The 20,074-nt window shown below is 40.0% G+C and overlaps 1 protein-coding gene across 8 annotated transcripts; it reads left to right on the forward strand.

Moving 5' to 3' along the window:
- The first annotated feature begins 817 nt into the window (after positions 1-817).
- On the forward strand, positions 818-20,038 carry LOC106896724 (histone-lysine N-methyltransferase 2D-like). 8 transcript variants are annotated; one of them, XM_014956960.1, is made up of 8 exons: positions 818-908; positions 1,814-1,931; positions 3,721-3,891; positions 6,855-6,962; positions 8,795-8,954; positions 9,565-9,727; positions 13,642-13,744; positions 16,343-20,038. In XM_014956960.1, exon 8 carries the CDS (start codon positions 18,937-18,939, stop codon positions 19,714-19,716), a length of 780 nt encoding a protein of 259 aa, XP_014812446.1. In that variant the 5' UTR covers positions 818-908; positions 1,814-1,931; positions 3,721-3,891; positions 6,855-6,962; positions 8,795-8,954; positions 9,565-9,727; positions 13,642-13,744; positions 16,343-18,936; the 3' UTR covers positions 19,717-20,038. The 8 variants fall into 8 exon arrangements, with proteins under 8 accessions (XP_014812446.1, XP_014812455.1, XP_014812428.1 ...); XM_014956969.1 differs by having other exon boundaries at positions 3,721-3,821; XM_014956942.1 differs by lacking the exons at positions 818-908; positions 1,814-1,931; positions 3,721-3,891; ... (2 more) ...; positions 9,565-9,727; positions 13,642-13,744 and adding exons at positions 14,590-14,715; positions 15,855-15,928.
- The last annotated feature ends 36 nt before the right edge of the window (positions 20,039-20,074 follow it).

The raw sequence follows: 20,074 nt of genomic DNA on the forward strand, positions 1-20,074 counted from the left end.
GGATCAGCCACGCTGCCGCTGTAAGGAGAAGGGCTCTTTGCAGAGCGTTGAGCTCCCCTTGTATGGGGAGGCCTCTAGAAATTCGCCCGTGCCAGGCCCTTGGCACCTCTTGGGGAATTAACACCTGAGGAACCAGCTCTTCCCCACGGGAGACTGCCCGCGCCCGGGCTTCCCCCCTACTCCAGCTGCCGCTGCGGGGGCGGACCGCCGGGGCGCAGGGCCTCCCATGCCGAAGGGCACAAGAGCGAAGTGGCCGCTCGGCGCCGGGCCCCTTCTCCGCCCGTCCTGCCCTGAGGGGAAGCAGCCGGGCGCGGGCCACGCTCGCTGCCGACAGGCCGCCCAGGTTGCCCTCCACCCGAGGCCGGACCCGCCGCCGGGGGAGCAGCGCGGGCGTGGGAGGAGGGCGGCAGGTGCGACCCGGAAGGTATCCCGCTGCGGGGCCGTGAGGTGCATCGAGGTGGGGGCAACCCCTGGCCCAGGAGCAGGGGGAGTCGGAGGAGGTGCGCTCCGGCCAGGAGGCTTTGGGAGCGAGGCTGAGGGCGGGGTGGTCAGTGCGGGGGTGGCAGGCGGGCTGCGGGCGAGCAGCTAGCAAGGTGGTTCATGGGCTGGAGTGCGAGGCAGGGCCAGGGAATTGTCCGGAAAGCCTGGGATTTGCCCGTGGTGACGGCCCCGGCACCGGAGGCGCTGGCAGCGATGGGCGGGGCGGTGGAGCAGCCCGGGCAGGGCGTGCCAGCAGGCACGTCTGTAAGTAGCGGGAAGGGATCTCTGGTTTTCATGATTTAGGGCTGCCTCAGGTTAACATTCTGCAAGAGAAAAGGCTAGCAGTTCAGAAAGCAAGCCAGCGGAGAAACAACCAGGCATGCTGCTGATTGAGGTGCAGTTTCTGGCTGCGGTGAAGGTGGCAATGGGTGAGCTGTTAGCTTGTACTATCGCACCAAATCGGTTCTGACCTCAGTATTTTTTTTTCTAGGCATTCAAATTTGTTGCTCTTAAGTATATTTTTATAATTTCATTCCATGTTTAAAAAGGCACACTGAAAATTAAACCTTTGCAGATGAGTAGTCTATTGAAGCTCAGACAAGTTTTTAATTCAATTTACCAGTTTGGTGCTTTTTGGTGTAACAGCCTAGATCTCCTAAGTACTGTTAGGCAATTTCCCTTCTCCTCAATAAGTACAAATAACCATTGTCGTTAAAGCTGGATGTGTAATATAGTCTCATTTGAAATGCACTTTATTAAAAGTACGTGCAAACATTGGTATTTATTCTGTGCTAGTTATTGGTTTTATAATATAATATTTCTTCTAAAACTCTTGTGCCACCCTAGATAAATTTTGAGATATGGTCATGTTTACCTAATGGAAAAAGTGTCACAACCTTCTTAATTGCCATAATACAACAATATATAAGTATTACAATTAGGTTGGAAAAGTGTTATGTTAATTTGGTAATAAATTGAGAGCAGTCTTTCTTGTCCTTTTCTTTTAAAAGGCAAATGTACTGAAGTAAAATTTAAAAATGAGGATACCAAGTTTCTATGTTCTCAGTGCTGTAATCTTAAAATGATGCTCTGAAATGTTATATAAAATTTTGAAGAGCTATGGCTCAATTTTAGTAATTACTTAACTCCCAGTTAGGCTGCTGTATGTTAAATGCAATGTTTTTGTTGCATTTAGGCTGAAAATCAAAATTAATTAGCAGCTTGCCTCTTGATAGCTCATTTGTTTTGCCACTTTTGATTAGGGAAATTGTAAGACCATTTCTTTTTTAAGTATATCGACGGAGATAATGATGTCATTGTGTTTGAAAATAAGGTCCAGCAACTGACCCCATCTGAAGAGGGGAGAGGACTGGAACTATTTTTCACTCTTGGGGATACAGAGAGCCAGAGCTGCAAAGGCAGTGATGATTTGTCAGACTCACGTGGCGAAGGTAAAGAGCAGGAACATGCAACTCTGGCAGAACAAACAGTTGTAAGAAATCACAAGAATTTTAAGATTAGAGATTTCTGCTCTGCATCGGAAAAAAAATGAAAAAGTTAATAATCTTTGTAGTTCGTTTTTGGGTAACATGTTAAGTTAAATTTTGAAGTGAGGTTGAAATTTTATATTAAATATTCACTGTGTTAATTGTTAAGTTTAGATTAGGTTAAATCTAACATTCTGTGGTAATTTGAAAGAAGGAATAACACTGTTCAACCTTAAGTGATAAAAGATACTTGTTCAGGCTCATATCATCTGTGTTGTGGTCAGGAGAGATATTTTGGATTGCATTCAGAAATTAATGGACTTTTGGACAGTATGTGGTATTTGAAACCTCCAGAGATATTTCAAAGTTAATATCATAAATGTCTTCGAATAAATCTAGTAATTCACTTAGTCTTTCTCAGTTCCTGCGTTCAGCTTAAAAATGTGATTGTTTGGGGGTCTATGGATGAGCTTAGAGTGGTTCCAAGTTGATGGCTCAGGGTGGTAGGCAAGTATCAATGCCTGAAAGCAAGGTATCTCCTATAACCAAAGTAAAAGTAACAGAAAATGACTGTTTTGAGGTTTTGGGAATGTAAAAGTATGTTGCAGAAGTTAAGGACTGACTTAGAGGGGAACGGATAAGCAACAGTTACCCCCCCCCGAAATAAGTGTGTACTGTAAAAGTTGGATGACATCAGTGTTGTTGAAGAGTCTGTAAATGTTTGTGTCATAGTATGTAGATATAAGGTATCTTGGCTGAGGTTATTTAAAGTATGGATATTATACAAATTGTTCATGTCCCTTGATTTAGTTAACTGCATTTATAGGAAGCACATTTAAGCAGCTTTAGCAAAGCTAATAATGTTCTTTTGTGCGGGCATGAATCCACAATGAATAAATAATAAAGTGGTTTTGCTGTTATTGAAGTGTTAGCTGCACATCTCTGGGTGATATAAAGCATTGTATAAAATACATTTTGCATTACAGAGTGCATTTGGGAGCTGAGGCAACTGTTCTAGAAAGGCTCTTCGAGTATGACGTATTTTCCATTTCGCAGTTTCTAATCTTCTACAAAACAAAGTGTTGCATGTTTACTCTTTGACTTGCTAAATTCAAAAGAAATGCATTACTACTGTGCCATGAACTTAAAAATGTTACATAATCCCGGCAGCATATATTTATTCTATGACTTCTTCAAGGAAGTGGTCTTTTTTTCCTCAAATTCAGCTAATAATTTTAAAGAGGCTTTTACGTTATGATTTTTTTTACATAGGCTTTATGGATTCGGGACTACCAGAAAGATGAGAATAGCTTAACCTGTCATTTCCAAATCTTTGAACAAGTTTACTTAGTACTAATTATACAGCTGTCATCAAGAAGTGTGTCGCACAGGTTGTAAGTACCTTGATGAACCACATCCTAATGATGCTATCGAGAGGAAGTTTCATCCGGTCTTGGAGGTTAGAGCTAGATTAGGAGTTAGGTTTCCTGGGATTAGGTTCTAAACTATTGCTAACACACGATGCAATTTTTTCGGCAAATGACTAAAGCCTTAAATAGATAATAATTTTTGCCTGACAGCTTGATTTTTTTGTAGTGTTTTTTGTCATCCTTTTGTGTAGAAGCATGAAGTAGTTTTACCCAAAGTAGAGGAACTGTATCGAAATCGGTACTATTTTTTGAGAAGGTAAAGTAATTATTTTGTAGCTCTAAATATCATTTTGTACAATCTAAATATGTCTTTGTTCCCACAGGAGAAAAAGGAGTTTTCAGCTGTTGTTTGTGCACATTCACCTCAATCAGAATACCGAGTCTTAATCGTCATGTGAAAACCCATTCTGGTGATAAACGTCATGTGAGTCACCTCTGCCTTAAAGCTTTTCGTACAGCTACTCTCCTGCATAACCATGTGAATGTACATACAGGTAACTAACGTGTGAAAATACTTAATTTTACATATTTTCTGCAAAAATTAATTAACAGGCAAATTACTTAGTCGTAGAGCTGTATTCTGTGATCAGTTTACACTCAGAAGTTCCGCTGATTTCATTCAGTTCCATGCTGAAAAGACATGGTCTCTAGTTAGTTACTGACTGTATGTATTTGTTTGTGGATATTCAGTATCTTTTTTTTTTTTTTTTTTTTATAGCTGACTAAAATTTACCTCTTTTATGCCAAAGAATCTCATTAAACTAAGGTGGGAATTTTGTTGCTTTACCTTTTATGTCCATTTTAGTCAGTGGATTGGGCAGTCATGCTTGTAATTGAATTATGAGCTTCATCCTGTCTCCAAATGAAGTCTGTGTTGCTGGTAACTAAAGCAACCTAAGGGCTACTAGATATAATGACTCACTTGAAATAGTTTGATGTGGATTCCAATTCAGATAAGCAACCAGTATTTCATATTTGAAGCTTATCTTGAATTCTCTGGGTCTGGAAAACTAAGTTGTTGTCAGACTTCTTTAAAGATTTCTTGTGCTTCTGAAAATACATCTTTTTTTTTTTGTGTATTTTCTTTTTTTTTTTTTTTTTTTTTTTTTTTTTTAATGTGCAGTGTCCAGATGTAAAGTTGTAAGCAAGCCTGAACTTTATTCCATGCACCTTGTCTTATTAATTAGATTTCGGATAGCTTACATCTCGAAAAAACTTTTCAGTTTATATTAAAGTATCTTATTCTTTTCCTTGTTTGGATAAGGAAGTATTCAGTACTTGTTGCTGTTGCAGAACTCTCCCTAGTGTTGGTGTAATCTTTACCTGAATAAGAAGAGCTGAAGGAGCCCCCCAGTAATACCATGCATATGATTTGACCTTTGTATAGCAAAGATTGGCAATCATGTTTAATTTTATTTACGTGAATAGTGCTGTAGATTTGAATGGATCTAGCAGTTAATTTTTTACGTATGTTTATGAATGGGGGAGTTGAACATTAGGTAACTCCTAATTTTACCTTGCATACCTAGAACATTTAGGTAGAATACCACAAGAACAATGTAAAAACAGTAGAATGAATTAAAGGTTTGCAATGAAAGTGCTTCATTTCGACTTGAAGGTGAATAAAGACTTTCTTTAATGAGCTTATTCTCTCATTTATTTTCCTGAGTACTTTCAAAGAATTTTGTTTGGCATATCCAAGTAGCCTGAAAGTAGTAGGTATCCTCTTCAGCTGATTTAAAACTTCTAGCTTTTATGTTCTTATTATGAAATTTCTCCTTTTATTTATGTCGAGACTAAACATGGAAGTAAGGTCATCTGGGTAAAGAGTACAGAAATGTTACCTAAACCGCAGTAGGCTGATTTTACAGGAAAAAAAAAGCGGGGGGCGGCGGAAGTGAGGGGAAGAGATATTTCTGAGATCAATGCAATATTTAAAATGGCAATGGATGTGTTTTGTAAAATTTCGTATATTTTAATTGATTATGTCTGTAATGTAAATGTTACTGCAGAAAACTTCTTATTTTTATACTAGACGAGCAAAATGAAATGACATATTCAGTCACATACAGGAGAGCATCCTTATGCCTGTGACCTTTGCAGTTCCGCTAGCAAAGATGCATATAAATTGAAAAGACACATGATAACTCATTCAGGTAGGACTCTGATGTAATGATCAAGGCCAAGTCATTAGGCTCTTAACATTCATGGGGTTAGAGCGATCTAATTTCAGACTCTAAATTAGCACTTTTAAAATTTGTGATTTTGAGTAAAAACGTGCCTGAAAAACATGTTCTCTTTAAATTTTCTGGATTTGGCTATTGGGAGTCTAGCTGTACAGTGCTAGTATTTGCAGTCTTGCTGTTCTTCCTTGTATTAGAAAAAACACTTACGTGGTCCTGTTTTCTGCAGATCAAGTTTTCACTTTTATTTCTCAATTAGTTAATGTTATATGGAGATATATCTGATGTGAGAGTTTTACAATGTCTGTTCAAAACGTGGACATCGTTGTGGCCCCAAATTGCTAGTAACTAATTTGGTCAGCAAATAATGAAATTGTTTTAACTTTGAAAGTTGTGTGCTCCAATTATGGCTCTGTAACATGCATGCCTTCTGAGAAAGCAGTTAGTATCTATGACAGCAGTTAGTATCTATGACAGACATTAGGGTTTAACTTAGGTCAGTCATGAAATGTGTGTTATGATTAGTGTTTTAGTTTGAATCGGAGTATGAGAGTGTGGTTTGAATCAAATCTTCCCAATATCCCCACTTATTGTGCTTTGGTTCAAATCTTGAGGCAGATTAGTGCAATTAAACTGAATTCCTTTTTAATGACTCAACCAGAAGAGTCCAAGAGTTGTTACCCAGTACTGGTAGGGCCTTAGCCCTCAGAACCAGCCTGGACTTGGTTCAAAATCTGTGTGCATGTTTGGTCCTCAGCACTAGTTGTTTCTCTTTCATTAGACTCTGTCAGTTGCCAGTGGTTATGTAATTTTTTATGATACTCACACCTGACTTTTTGGGGAAGAAAGGCAAGGAAATAATTTACTGCTTTCTCTTCCACCATTGGCTGGTGTTTAATCATTTTTATCATGATGTTGTGACAGCTGTTAACTTTCTCTCCTTTCGCATTTGAGGATTTTTTTTTTACCTCAAATATTCAAGACAGAAGACAATTAAAATAATTCCTGATTAATACTTAAGAATTGCATTAATGGATTTATGCTTCATCAATTAGACTCACAGATTCTGAAAGCCAAATTTTTGCATTGTAATAAGCTATGTAAACTTATGTAGACTTGTTTAGCCTCTTGTGCCTTGTCGGCTTAAAGTAACATTTTGGTTGGTCTGAAGACTCTTGCTGTTAGACCATGGATGTTGACATCTGGGGGAATTTGCATTTGTATCAAATAAGTAGAGTTTCTAAGCATGTGTTACCTCAATATGTTTTTTATAGGTGAAAAACCCTATGAATGTTATGTTTGCTGGGCCAAATTCACTCAAAGCGGTACCATGAAAATCCATATGTTACAGAAGCATGGAGAAAATGTGCCAAAATACCAGTGTACGTACTGTAGTACATTTATTACACGAAACAATGACTTGGGTGAGTTTAAGGGAAAAAATGGAAAATTAAATGTAGAGATAATTATAGGTGAAATCTGTAATTTTCACTGCTTACAATGATAGCAATTACATTATATATAACTTTATTTCAATGCAGAATATTTCCGTGGAAAAAATAGTCATTATTTTACAGGTAAGTCTATCTTGCAGAGAGACTAAGGAGATGCGGTGACATCTTGTGGTTGATTTAATTTGTTTAAAATGCAAAGTAGTAAACATTTAGCTTTATTTTTTCTTTGATACCTGTGGCATTGCAACCTTCTGTTGTTCAGCAAGAAGGTATCTAACAAAAATGTATGTCCAGGTTGTATTGAGAATTTTTTTCTTAAAGCCACAGAAAATATTCAGATCCATATAAAGCCATTTCAGTTCTCGTATTGTTTTTCTCAGCTCTAGTAAAAATGTGTATATGCATCTAGCTATATGAGAAAATAATATAGATTGAATGTGTCAGTACATACGGTTTTTTGCATATACCAAATAAGCTTTTACCTCTTAGTCCAAAATTATACTGTGTGTTTAGCTGCTGAGCACATTGTTGTTGCAATTTAAATAAAGAAATGTATTTGCATTAGTTAGTAAAATGCAATTTAAGTTTTGACATCATCGGTCCAGCGGACGATGGTTTTACTATGCATGAAACATTCAAAACTCTCAGAATTCTAAATTATATTACAGCAATATCAAAAATTATTTTCAGGTTATTTAACAGACCTGAAACATTGAAAGCGGTACAGTAAACTCAAATGTCTTTTAGTTAGTTTGGGTCTTTTCACAGAATACAAAGAACAGACCACTACATAAGTTAATTTTTATTCTGTGTGCAGATAATGGGATTTTTTACTTTGCCATGAGTATCAAACAGTACTGCTATACAAGTTGATACTGAAAATATAAATGAAAATTATGATTGTGACTGAAAATTTAAATTAAAATTTTTCCTTGGACAAACCACAGTTCTTGAAATACAAGCCATCATGATTTTCTGAGAATTTTATATACTTAATTTTTTACCTACTCTTATTTAGAATGGTACTTTCTTCAAGTATCAGTAAAGTTGTCTCTATCCGTAAATTTCATGTGTAAGGTCATCTCTTTTTCTGTGAGGAAAATGCTTTTGTACAGGTGATAGTTTTATTAATAAATCAGTGTATTAGAAATATATTTACTGTATTTGCAACAATATAGCTGACCAATGCCAACAAAACCTATATTAAATTTTAATTTTTCAGAAATATATGAAAAATGTATTTTTAATATATTTTAAAAATATTTAGACATACAAAGGTGCCCTTAGCATCTCTATATTTTCAAATAAAGATCCCATTGAAGTTTTGAGCCCACTTAAGTATTTGAAGGTAGAAGTGGAATTGTTATTTACATATATATAATTTGTTTGCTCACGTATTTTTGCACTTTTCATTTTAGTATTGTAAATACTACTTTGGGTGCTGTTTTCAAATGAATTTTTATGTATAGATAAAAGCAGTTACCAGAATTTTTGAAAGGATTTGATTTGTTCCATGATTTCCATTGAAATCAGTAAGATTTCTCTGGAAAGTTACAACATATTGCTGCAACTTTGCTTATCTTAAACTAATTTGAAAAATGGCCTATTTGGCAATCTGCAATGAACACAGAAGGTTCTTTTTTGTGTTTTTCCCTTCAATGTATGCGTTACTCAGGGCTATGCAAAGTCTAACTCTTGCTCAAAATCGTGGAAAATATAAATATTACCATTTAAATTAATTGCTTTTAATAACTGTTCAGGTGTCCACTTGCGAAATCTGTATTCCTACATGGCAGTGGCAATTAAATGCAGTTACTGTGAAGCCGCTTTTCATGAGTGCTATGCTCTTATTCAGCACAAGAAGACTCAGAGACATGAAAGAAGATCAAATGTGATCAGTGCAGCTACGCATGTAAGCAGGTATGGTCTAGTAAGGTAGGGTTGGATTTGGGGTTATATTTACCTAAAGAAGATAAAAACTTCTGTTGCTGCAAACTAACTAAAATAGTGTAGTGTTATTCATTTGCAAGATAAATGGATCATTAATCAACAGTAAAATTGAAATCCTGGAAGTCTGAGGCTATCTGCTTGACACATCTTTTGTACATGAACTGCTCAGTAGTATAAAGTAAGAGCAGTCCCTTTCAGTGACATGGCGATAAGAACAAAATATAATATTTGTGCCTTAAATGTCATTTTCAGCAGTGTCACAGAATAAATTATCTGAACTGAAAATTTTATTTTAAAGAATACATTCAGGGTAGCACTAGTTTGGCCTTGGTATGTTGGAATGTACCATTGTTCCATTCTGATAGTCAGCAGAGAAAATTTACATAAGCTTAGGGGGAGAACCGCTGACCTTCCTCTGGTCAGTGGGCAGTACCCCAGCGTGTTCTTCATCATCTGCTTACAGTGGAGGATAATTAAGGAGTCCGTGCAACATCCTTTCACTTTTCTGTGTGTTGTCTGTTTCTCTGAATATGTGTCACATGGCTGGATACTATTGTTACAGATAGTTTCTTTGTTTCAGGAACACCGCTTAATTGTGCATAAACAAACCCACACTGGTGAGAAGCCCTTCACTTGCTTGTGTTGCAGCAAAAGCTTTCGATGAAAGCAGCTTCGCACTCTGCACTTGAGGAAGCACCATGATTGTAACGTTAAGCCTACAGTTTATGAATGTCCTAAGTGTGGTAAGGGCTGTTCACTCTGAGTAAGATACTTCCCTTTAAGGAATCTCAGTGGAGTTATCTTTAGCTAAGTATCACAGGTGATATTGTCACAAAGGACTGAGAGTAAAAAGCAGTTTACATGCTGGAATGTTAACTCCTTAATGCTAAGCCAGCACAGCTCATTTGTTTTCTTTCCCAAACCTTACATTGGCAGATTAATGCAGGAGTTTGTGGTATTCCCCTTTAGGTAGAAAATAACTGCCACATGATATTTTCAGGATTGGTATTGGTTTGTACAATCCAGTGCTGAATTTACTAATGATTAATACAGTAGTCTTAAAACAAAAGACAAATTAAAGAACTTGGAAAGGTAAATGAAGTGAAAGAGTGCTAGGACCAGGTCAGCAAGAAAAGCAAGAAATTACTATTCACTCTTTTAAAGTCATATGCAGCGAGAAGGTATCTCTGTTTTTGGATTAACTGCACTCCTCTTCCCCATGCAGATTTTATGTGAAAACGTGAAACTTTATTGCTTGACCGGGAACCAGAAAATGTTAAATTTGATTTTATACTCACCAAATGGCAATAATCTTTTAAAGCAAAATTTTAATATGTATTGTGGAAAATCTTGAGGAGTTTTATGGATGTTGTTAACTAAGTCAGCCTTTCACTTAGTGTTCCAAAATTTGTCTGTCAGAACCATATTTGGGTTTTTTTTTTGTGTGTGTGTGTGTGTGTTAAATTTTTTACATACATTAGTACTTGATTCATATATTTATGAATTGTTATGCTAAGAGAATAATCTGCATAAGTATGCTGAAAACTGTGGATTGGTGAGGCCAAAAACTGCTACGCCCAGGAAAAGGAGCAAGGACAAAAATAAAACCCATGAGAACCCAAAGCGTGTTAAGCAAGAAGGTAATCAGCGAATAAGTTAGAATTTAATCATGTAAATTAGAATAAAAAATAAAAAGCTAAGGCAGTAAATCTCCCTTGCTGTTTAATTACTGTTTCATGATGAAGCTAATTTAAGTGCTAATAATGGAATAATACTTCATAATAGTCTATTGTGTGTCAGAAATTCTTGTCATCCGAGTTGGGTTATTGCTCAGGTAGCTGGTCTGGGACTTGTGTTCCCCTGGTCCCGCAAACATCTTTGTAAACTCCCTGCTTAGCTATGCGTACAAATGCATTTTTCTTTTCCCTTTTACAAATTCCTTTGGCCTTTATAAAGGAGGATGAAACACATCATTACTAAGTTGAGCCATAGTGAGTTTTCTTAAAGAGCTCATGATTTATAATATACTGCTTTAATACAGACCAGATCGAAAACTACTCAGTTTCAGAACTCGGAATGCATGTCGGTCATGAAAGATCTGGCACATCCTGGTAAAGACATTGTTCATCCTCTTTCTCGCATACTTGGACCAGATAGTGATCAAATAGTAATAAAAATGCTACTTACTTAAATAGCTAGAGTCATTCTTCTGTCATAACGCAGAGGTGATCAGGTCACTTCATAGAGCTCTGGGTTCAGCATGTCAGCAACCAGAAGCTCACTTGTATATACTTAGTGTTACTTATTGTGGATAACTCTTGAGCACTGAGCATTTCTTTAATCTCTAAACTTCAGTATAAACCAGCAGATGGCCCACAGTTTCTTTCTTTCCTTCTCTTCCTTCTGCCTCCTCATCTTTTCTCATTAGGTTAAGATTCCCAGAAAGTAAGTTCAGGTTTTGGCAGACCAAAATGGTAGACTAATCGGTCAGTTGATGTCTTGCCAGCGAGAACTCCAAAGCAGTAAGTGAAGTGCCTTTTCTATCTGGGTTATGCTAGTACATTTCTGATCCAATAATTTATGTTTCATCGTATTTGGAACTCTGAAAGTGCATGAAGTAATGTTTTGTTGTTCTCCCAAATAAACTTTAGCCTGCCACCACATATGTAGTAGTATCCTAGCAGTTTCACCTTACAGTCTAAATTTGACCCAGAAGTCATAGGTTCATTTATGTGCATTTCTGTTGAATTGGACAAAACAAAATATACAATTGTCAGTTAGGTCAGGGCACGGGCAGGAACCCAGTATCCTCATGCATCCTGCCTTCCCGTCGTCTGTTTGATCTCTGTGCTGTTGCAGGTCCTGTGTTTCTGAGGTCACCTTGAGAGCCACCTGGGCCAAAAAAACAGCTTTGCCTGACCAGAATATCCTTTTTTGCCCTTCTGCTTCTTGGATGACTTTTGAAAGCCCTAGTAGTGCCCTTGATAGGATGCTTCAGGTGATTTTTATGGAGTAAGAGACAAGAACAAAGATAAATTTAAGACCTAGGTGTCCTAAAACCTGATATTTTGGTATATCACATTATATCTACGCTGATTTGTGGCCAATGATACTGAGATAAAATTTGACATAGAAGAAGAAATGTTGGAGCTTTTTTGAATCTAATGAATATATAGCAGCAGCTGAGTTTACATTAGCATTAACGTTTCTGTTTTCACTGGTAAGGCAGTAATGGTATGGTTAGAGAGAAACGTTACAGCTGCAGTGTTTATGTTTTTGCAAATTTTATTTTCCTGTTTATTAATGTTTTGCTACGTTCAAACAATTTGTTTTTGGTATCTTACAGATACCTTCATATGGAAGCTTGATTTTCTAGAGCTATGGTAACGCGTCATTAAATGTGTTCATGCAGATACTCAGTCCATTAATTGACTCACACAAATATTAGAAATTTTTGCACCAGTTCCACAAGGTTTTTTCCCAAAGTTGACCTTTTTGAGTACATCTCACTGTCGACTTCTTGCACGACTTGCAGGGGCCTGTGGGATGCTATATGTGGCTTTACAGAATGTTACTTGTGTGACTGGTGCTGTCAGTTATTTGCTGTTACTAATAATTAAAAAAGAAAATGCATGTATATGAGAATTAAATTTCCAGTTACGTAATGCTTAGTCTTCCTCTGATAAGAATACCATGGGTACTACTCACTAACATGTCTCGTAATTCAATATTCAACATAAAATATATTAATTCTCCAAATAAACTGTAAGATAAAAGACATGCTATTGTTATAAATTGGCACTATTTTCTCCACTAAATTGAATTGCCTATTTGTTAAATATATTGAAATATTTACTTGTCTTTCTGTTTAATCACCACTATATTTATGGTTTTGGAAAGTTGACCCGGAATCATTCCAAGATATCTGCGCTGTGAGAAAGGAATATTGTGCCAGTGAGATTGCTCCTGTGTTAGAGGGAATAGAAACAGCAACTCTGAGAGAACAGAAAACATAAATTACTTGTGAAATGATTCTCAACACAATGGACAAATAACATACCGACAGACTCTTTCTTGGTTTCACTGGTTTCATTTGGTTTCATAGTCGGTTGTAACCGACTGGTTCAGTGTGTAACAACATCCAGTTAGAAAGCTAGAAAATAACACTGGTGGAAAGCTGTTGAAGCCCTTCTGTGCTCGTTTTCCTCTTTTTTCTACTGTGTAACCTAAATAACATTGCTAAAGTGTGAAAGTTACAGAAAACCTTAACTGGTTTTATTACATACGCGTAATAACACAACGATGAAAAAATTAGCCAATTTCAGAGTAATTTATGAAAAAGTAGATAGGTTTGTTTCACCTTGCATTTCATTTTTTAAAATGAAATGAAACGGTTTTAAATTGGAAGAAAAAAGATTCAGATTAGATCTCAGGAAGAAATTTTTTACTATGAGGGTGGTGAGACACTGGAACAGGTTGCCCAGGGAGGTTGTGGCTGCCCCATCCCTGGAAGTGTTCAAGGCCAGGCTGGATGTGGCCTGGAGCAACCTGCTCTAGTGGGAGGTGTCCCTGCCCAGGGCAGGGGGGTTGGAACTAGATGATCTTTGAGGTCCCTTCCAACCCTAACCATTCTATGATTCTATGATTTTTCTTCCAGATGTGCTCACAGAATTGCATACTGATCTGAAGCAAATGTATTCCTCAGTACCTCTATAAAATTGAGAGCTGCGTGAACTTCAGTCTATTTTTTCTTTCCTGAGGTGAGCACATGAAAGGCAATGATTTTTTTTTTTTAGTGCAAGGAACATTTACAAAATTTACTTTCTGCAAACACATTCATTTCTTATAGAATTCATGATGTTTAAGTACAATTAGGTTATAAGAACTACTGGTTTTACTGCCTAATAATAGTTAATTACGGTAAGTACTATTGATTTTTATGATTAGTTACAATGATCGCAATTCCCATTTATGCACTATTCGCTTGATTTTTTGTCCTGTATAGTTAATAATTGGAAGCCTGTGCACAATATCTTAAATACTTTAAAATATTAATCTTTAATACTTCTATTCATATGTTCCATTTAATTATAAATAAGCACTAGCATCATTCACCGATTTTAACAGGTCATGTAACAAATAATTTTAATTAAAATGCCAAACCCTTATCCTAATTTCAAGATTAACATCTGTGTTTAACTTCATTATAAATATAATACAGAACTCAGCCAGTATAAAATTGTTTGGGTTTGCATGTTGAGCAAGCTGTTTGCTGATTATGCTGATGTGGTCAGGGGTCATAGATTCTGCTGTGTGCTGTGCATTACAGATTAATTGTAGTTTGAGATCTAAATATTGGAAGCTTTAACTTTTGTGAGTCTGAAAAGTCTTTTAAAAATGAAAACTTAGTGGTTTTCCAGTTAGTATATTAAATTAACAGCTCTATCTTACACTTGATAACATGTCTACATGCCTGTTTTACTAGGATAACTTTAAATTTGGCAACTGTTATGCTATTAGTAAGACCCAAACCAAGGAGCTTAAACTGTCATGCAGTGTCTTAGGTATCTTCGTGTACATGGCTAGGAGATGGATGTCAGATAGATACTTGCTGTCTTTCAAGATTATATTATCCAATTTTAGAAGATACAGACCACTCTACACTGAAGGGCCTCATCAAGACCCTAATCAATCAGCTTAATCAAATAGATGGACAGGAATTATCACTTTGGTAACAGAAACCTCATTCAGTTTTGTAATGTATGGTTTTTGGCAATCACTGAGAAGTCAGTGTACTTTATCAAAATTACTCAGTGGGTTCGTCCTTCCATTAAAATGCTGTTATTTGAGTGTCAATTAAAGGTGCCTATTTATTGGTTTGTTCCTGTTTTCATAATGGTAGTACTTTTCCAGTTTTAACAAGTTAATGATTTGTTCTGGCTGCCTTGTCAAATATAGGACTTAAGTATACCTTTGTCCATGATAAGTGCTTAAATAATACTGGTGACTTTATTCTTGTGCTGTTTCCATTTATGTCATAAGTTTTAAGCAACAGATTTCTTTGTTAAAATTCATTTTAGAGGTTGTATAAATTACTCGATAATTTTCTGACTATATATTGTTCATTTGAATTGTGGTTAATAACAAAGCTGACTCATTTTGTGCCGACATCTGAAAAGCAGACTACGTAAAGTGGAATGCGAATGCAATAATAAAAGATCTTGGTATCTCTGAACTTGAGAGATGATTACTTAAGTAGTTAGAAACTAGGGTGTCGCAGCATGTAATGATAAAGTTACACTAGCAAAAGGTGGTAAGCAAACAGGCAGGGACCTAATGACATTATGACAGTGCTGTTAATCATTTCCAGAGACATTAAACTTAGAATGTTAAAACTGAAATAACATTTAGATCTTCTTAAAGGTCAGCACTTAAGATGACATAAAGGCACTATGGCAGCATGGACTCATGCCCATGGGTGAGTGGTGATATAGCATCTCCTGGGGAGGAAACACAGAGTTAAATCAGGTGGTAATTGGGAAGGCTCATAAAGGAGATGCAGACTCTAAATAGTCTCCAGACCTTTCTCAAGTAGGAAGAGTAAAATGTGTAACATTTTCCCTCTACGCAAGTAGAGGCCCCTTTTGCCGTCTTCCCCACTGAATGTAAGCTCGCTCCATGTGGTCACTAATGGATGACTGAATTATGGCCGACAATGTTATATGGCTCTAATGGTAACATCCACTCACACAGTTTAATATCTATTTTTTGTTTTGCTTAAGAAACTGAACGTGCATTTAAAAGCAATTTACATTAATACAGTATTGCCTTCAGGCAAACATCATTCCTTCTTCTTGTGCTTTTGAACAGCCCAGCTATTGTTTGAAGTGAGTCATCGAAACAACTGGACTCTGGTCTTGCAGGTGTATGATTGTTACAAAATGGTAAAGAATTTTCTGACAGTTTTAGTTCAATCTGTTTTCACTTTGAATTGGCACTAGACAATGAAGAATTGTGTTCTGGTATTTAGATGAAGTGCTCTGAAGTGCTTAATTTCTGTCTGGCTTTCAGTGATGCATTTTCCTGACAGTCCAGTAGCATCTGACTTGGGCAGTGCTGCCAGCCAGATGTCCCTTCTCACTGTGTAGCGCACAGAAAAACCCTAGTCAAATTATAACTCTGTTTTGGATAGGAATAGTGTAATGGTATCAATGCACAGCTGTGAAAGTTAAATGAGTGCCAAAGGAAAGCCAAATACTTCTATAGTATTTTTATTGGATGTATATAAATGTACACACGTTTTCAGTATGAAGTGAATGACCAAGCTTTGTTCTTTATTGTTCCTTGTACTCTTCAAGGTTTTACCCTTCCCTCTCAGCCACATTGACGGAGTGAGTGAGAGGAGCAGCAGCAGCGCGAGGGCTGGAGCAGCAGCGCAGGGTCCGTCAGCATCATTCTGGTCATGGCAGAGCCTGGTCCTGCCCCTCACAGGATGATCTCCCTGCACTACACTGGAAGGAGGGGGCCAGGCGTTTCCCTGCCCCAGCCAGAGGCTTCACTGTTACGCTAATGGTGTGTTCAAAATGGCATCAATTAGTCTTGATACAGACTTTGTCAGGATGTCTCTGGCTTTGGCCGGCTGTGCCATCTTTCGAGCAGAGCTGTTTCTCCAGAATCCTTCTGTAGCTCAGTTCCTGTCCTGTCCCTCAGTCTGAGGGAATTCCTCTATTCTCTTCTGTGCTGTTTTGTTTGATGACGCTGAACTACAGTTGGAGATTGTTGTTTTGCAGATGCCTCATTGTACACGTCTCGTGCTGCTCAGTAGATGCCCCAGCCCAGGTTTGCAGCCGGTGGTGGAGCCACCTGAGGGGAAAGGGCCAGCCCTGGGTCTGGTCGTTTAGTGCTGTCTTTTTATGGTGAATAAAAAGGAGGGGTATTTGGGGAGTGATGATGTCATTTGGGGCCACGCGAGCATCACCAAAGTGGGCGATGATGTGGCAGAGGAGCAGGTGAGTTGGGGATGGGGGTCACACAGGGTTCCCCCCTAAAAGGTGGGTCATAGCTCTGAAATATCTGAAAAGTCATTGGGGGGGGGAGATTAAAAAATAACAAAACCCGTAAATATGAGCGTGAAGTGTTGAAATAGAGAACAATCTCTCATCTCATTTATATAGAGATGGAAAAGTAATATTTATGTATATAAAAGGAGTTCAGAACAAAATCCTATGTCTCTATGGATTCTGATTCTGTGATTCTATATTATAAAAATGATCTTATAAAAGTATTAAGAAATATTTATAAAAATATATTAGTGTCAAAATAGATGTCTAAGATAGTTTAAGTAGATATTCTACATAATAAGTGTTAATGTCAATGTGCAAGTCTAAGCCTCAACAGGTTTGCAGCAGGTGGTGGAGCTGCCTGAGGGGAAGGGCCCAGCCCTGAGTCTGGTTGTTTGGTGCATTTTTTGGGGTGAAGAAAAACAATGTGTGTGTGTGACGATGTCATTTGGGGCAGCCCGATGTCACCGAGGGAGCAACAGTGCGACTGAGGAGCAGGTGAGTGGGGATTATGTGGGCCTCCCCCCAGAAGAAGCAGGTCATAGCCCTCAAACGTCTGAAAATTCGGGGTGGGGGGGGGGTTTGGGCGTTGGTGGTTTAAAAATGTTAAAAGCTGTAAATGCGGGGGTGAGGCATTGGAATAGAGAACAATCTCTCATTTTTCTATATATTGAAAAATAATATTCCTTTATGTATATAAAAGAAATTCAAAATACCAACCTGTATCTCTAAGGATTCTGTATTACATAAAGGAGTTTAGACAATGAAAAGATTTTTTAAAATTTAAAGAGATACTGAAGTGTCAAAACAGATGTCTAAACAGCTTGCTAGTCTAATTAGATGTTCTCTATCATATGTGTTAATATAGAAGTCTAAATAGATCTGTTAACTGATGTTCTATTTAAGTGCCAAAAGAATGTATTTTCCCTAAATCTGTATAAGTAAATGGACACAGAGGTGTAAATGCCTGTGCTATAGATAGCTCTAAACTGCAAAGAAAGCCTATCACTAGAAGGGCTTTAAAAACTGGCCCTCCCCTCTAATCTCTCCTGAAGGTGTAAAAGCGCTTTCAGAAGCTACGTCTTCCCCCGTTTCCCCTCCCGCTCCGGGGAGCTGGATTCTGTGTAGCGGGAAAGGAGGAAAAAAACCCACCCTCATTTTCCTGCAGGGAAGCAGAAATCCCCGATGTTTCTGTGGTGGTGAAGGCGGCACCGCCACCTCCCTTCCTGGTCCCCGGCGGACTCGCTGCTGTCGCCCCCACGGCCCCGGGGCCACACACAGAGCGCTGCACCGTCCCTGGGGCTGGTTGCGGGGTCAAAACCGCAGGGTTTTGGTGCCAAGGCGAGGGCTGCGGCTGCCTGGGCTGCGAGCAGGAAGCCCTGCCACCGGTAAGCGGTTGCGGTCCCTGGGTGGAGAGAAGCGGGCTGAGAGCAGTCACCACTGCTCACCCCAGTGAGGTCTCAGAGGGGGGACATGGAAGGGGGGGCCAGGCACCCGGCAGCCAAAGGCCGGAGCTGCACGTGGGCAGTGACCCGACCCCTCCTCCGAACCACCTTTGGCTGCGTCTCCTGAGAACTTGGCTCTGCCCCCTGCCCGTCTAGGCCACGCCCCGGGCCCGACCTGGCCGCGCCTTCCAGGGAACGGTTGTGCCAGGCCTGAAGGAGAAGCGGCCACCCCTCCAACCCCCCCCCCGGAGCTCCAGTGGCCTCCCCGCCATCCGGAACGGGTTCTGTAGTGCCCAGCCCTGGGAGCGGCCGTTAGCGCGGAGATACCGGTTCATACCGCGCTCCGGGGCAGCCGGAAGTACTGGTCGGTCCTCCGAGGGGCAATCTCTATGGCCTTTCCCCTTCAGGCACCGGAAGTTCCCCCTCAGTCCTCCGGCGTACGTCTCTATGGTGCCGCGGTCCTCCAGGGACCGGAAGTTCCGCCTCAGGGACCGGAAGTTCCCCCTCAGTCCTCCGGCGTACGTCTCTATGGTGCCGCGGTCCTCCAGGGACCGGAAGTTCCGCCTCAGGGACCGGAAGTTCCCCCTCAGTCCTCCGGCGTACATCTCTATGGTGCCGCGGTCCTCCAGGGACCGGAAGTTCCGCCTCAGGGACCGGAAGTTCCCCCTCAGTCCTCCGGCGTACGTCTCTATGGTGCCGCGGTCCTCCAGGGACCGGAAGTTCCGCCTCAGGGACCGGAAGTTCCCCCTCAGTCCTCCGGCGTACATCTCTATGGTGCCGCGGTCCTCCAGGGACCGGAAGTTCCGCCTCAGGGACCGGAAGTTCCCCCTCAGTCCTCCGGCGTACGTCTCTATGGTGCCGCGGTCCTCCAGGGACCGGAAGTTCCGCCTCAGGGACCGGAAGTTCCCCCTCAGTCCTCCGGCGTACGTCTCTATGGTGCCGCGGTCCTCCAGAGACCGGAAGTTCCGCCTCAGGGACCGGAAGTTCCCCCTCAGTCCTCCGGCGTGCGTCTCTATGATGCCGCGGTCCTCCAGGGACCGGAAGTTCCGCCTCAGGGACCGGAAGTTCCCCCTCAGTCCTCCGGCGTACGTCTCTATGGTGCCGCGGTCCTCCAGAGACCGGAAGTTCCGCCTCAGGGACCGGAAGTTTCCCCTCAGTCCTCCGGCGTACGTCTCTATGGTGTCACGGTCCTCCAGGATACTGAAAAGTTTCTGTCATTTCTCCTGAAATCTATGTCTGTTGCATTTGGGGCCACCAGAACAGCGAATGTGCCTCTCAGTCCTCTGAAAAGAAATCTTTATGGCCCTGCGTTGGGCAGGGCCTGCAGTATATAAGCCAGAGCCCCTGCTCAGTGAGCCTGTTCCATTCCAGGGCTTCTCTGGGGTGAGATCTCTGCTGAGCCCTCAGTGAACTGCAGCTTTGGGGCTGGCTCAGCTGTAGAGGCACAGGTGTTTGGGCCTTTAGAGAAGCAGAGGTGAGAAGCCTGAAGTAAGATATTCAGGACTAGGTAAAGATTGGTAATATATATAGGAGAAACCAGACTTTCAGGCTGCTGTTTTGGTTTTTTTTTCCTTTCCTTCCATCC

Source organism: Calidris pugnax, unplaced genomic scaffold (genome assembly GCF_001431845.1).
Source record: "Calidris pugnax isolate Ruff unplaced genomic scaffold, ASM143184v1 scaffold50, whole genome shotgun sequence".
NCBI lineage: Eukaryota > Metazoa > Chordata > Aves > Charadriiformes > Scolopacidae > Calidris > Calidris pugnax.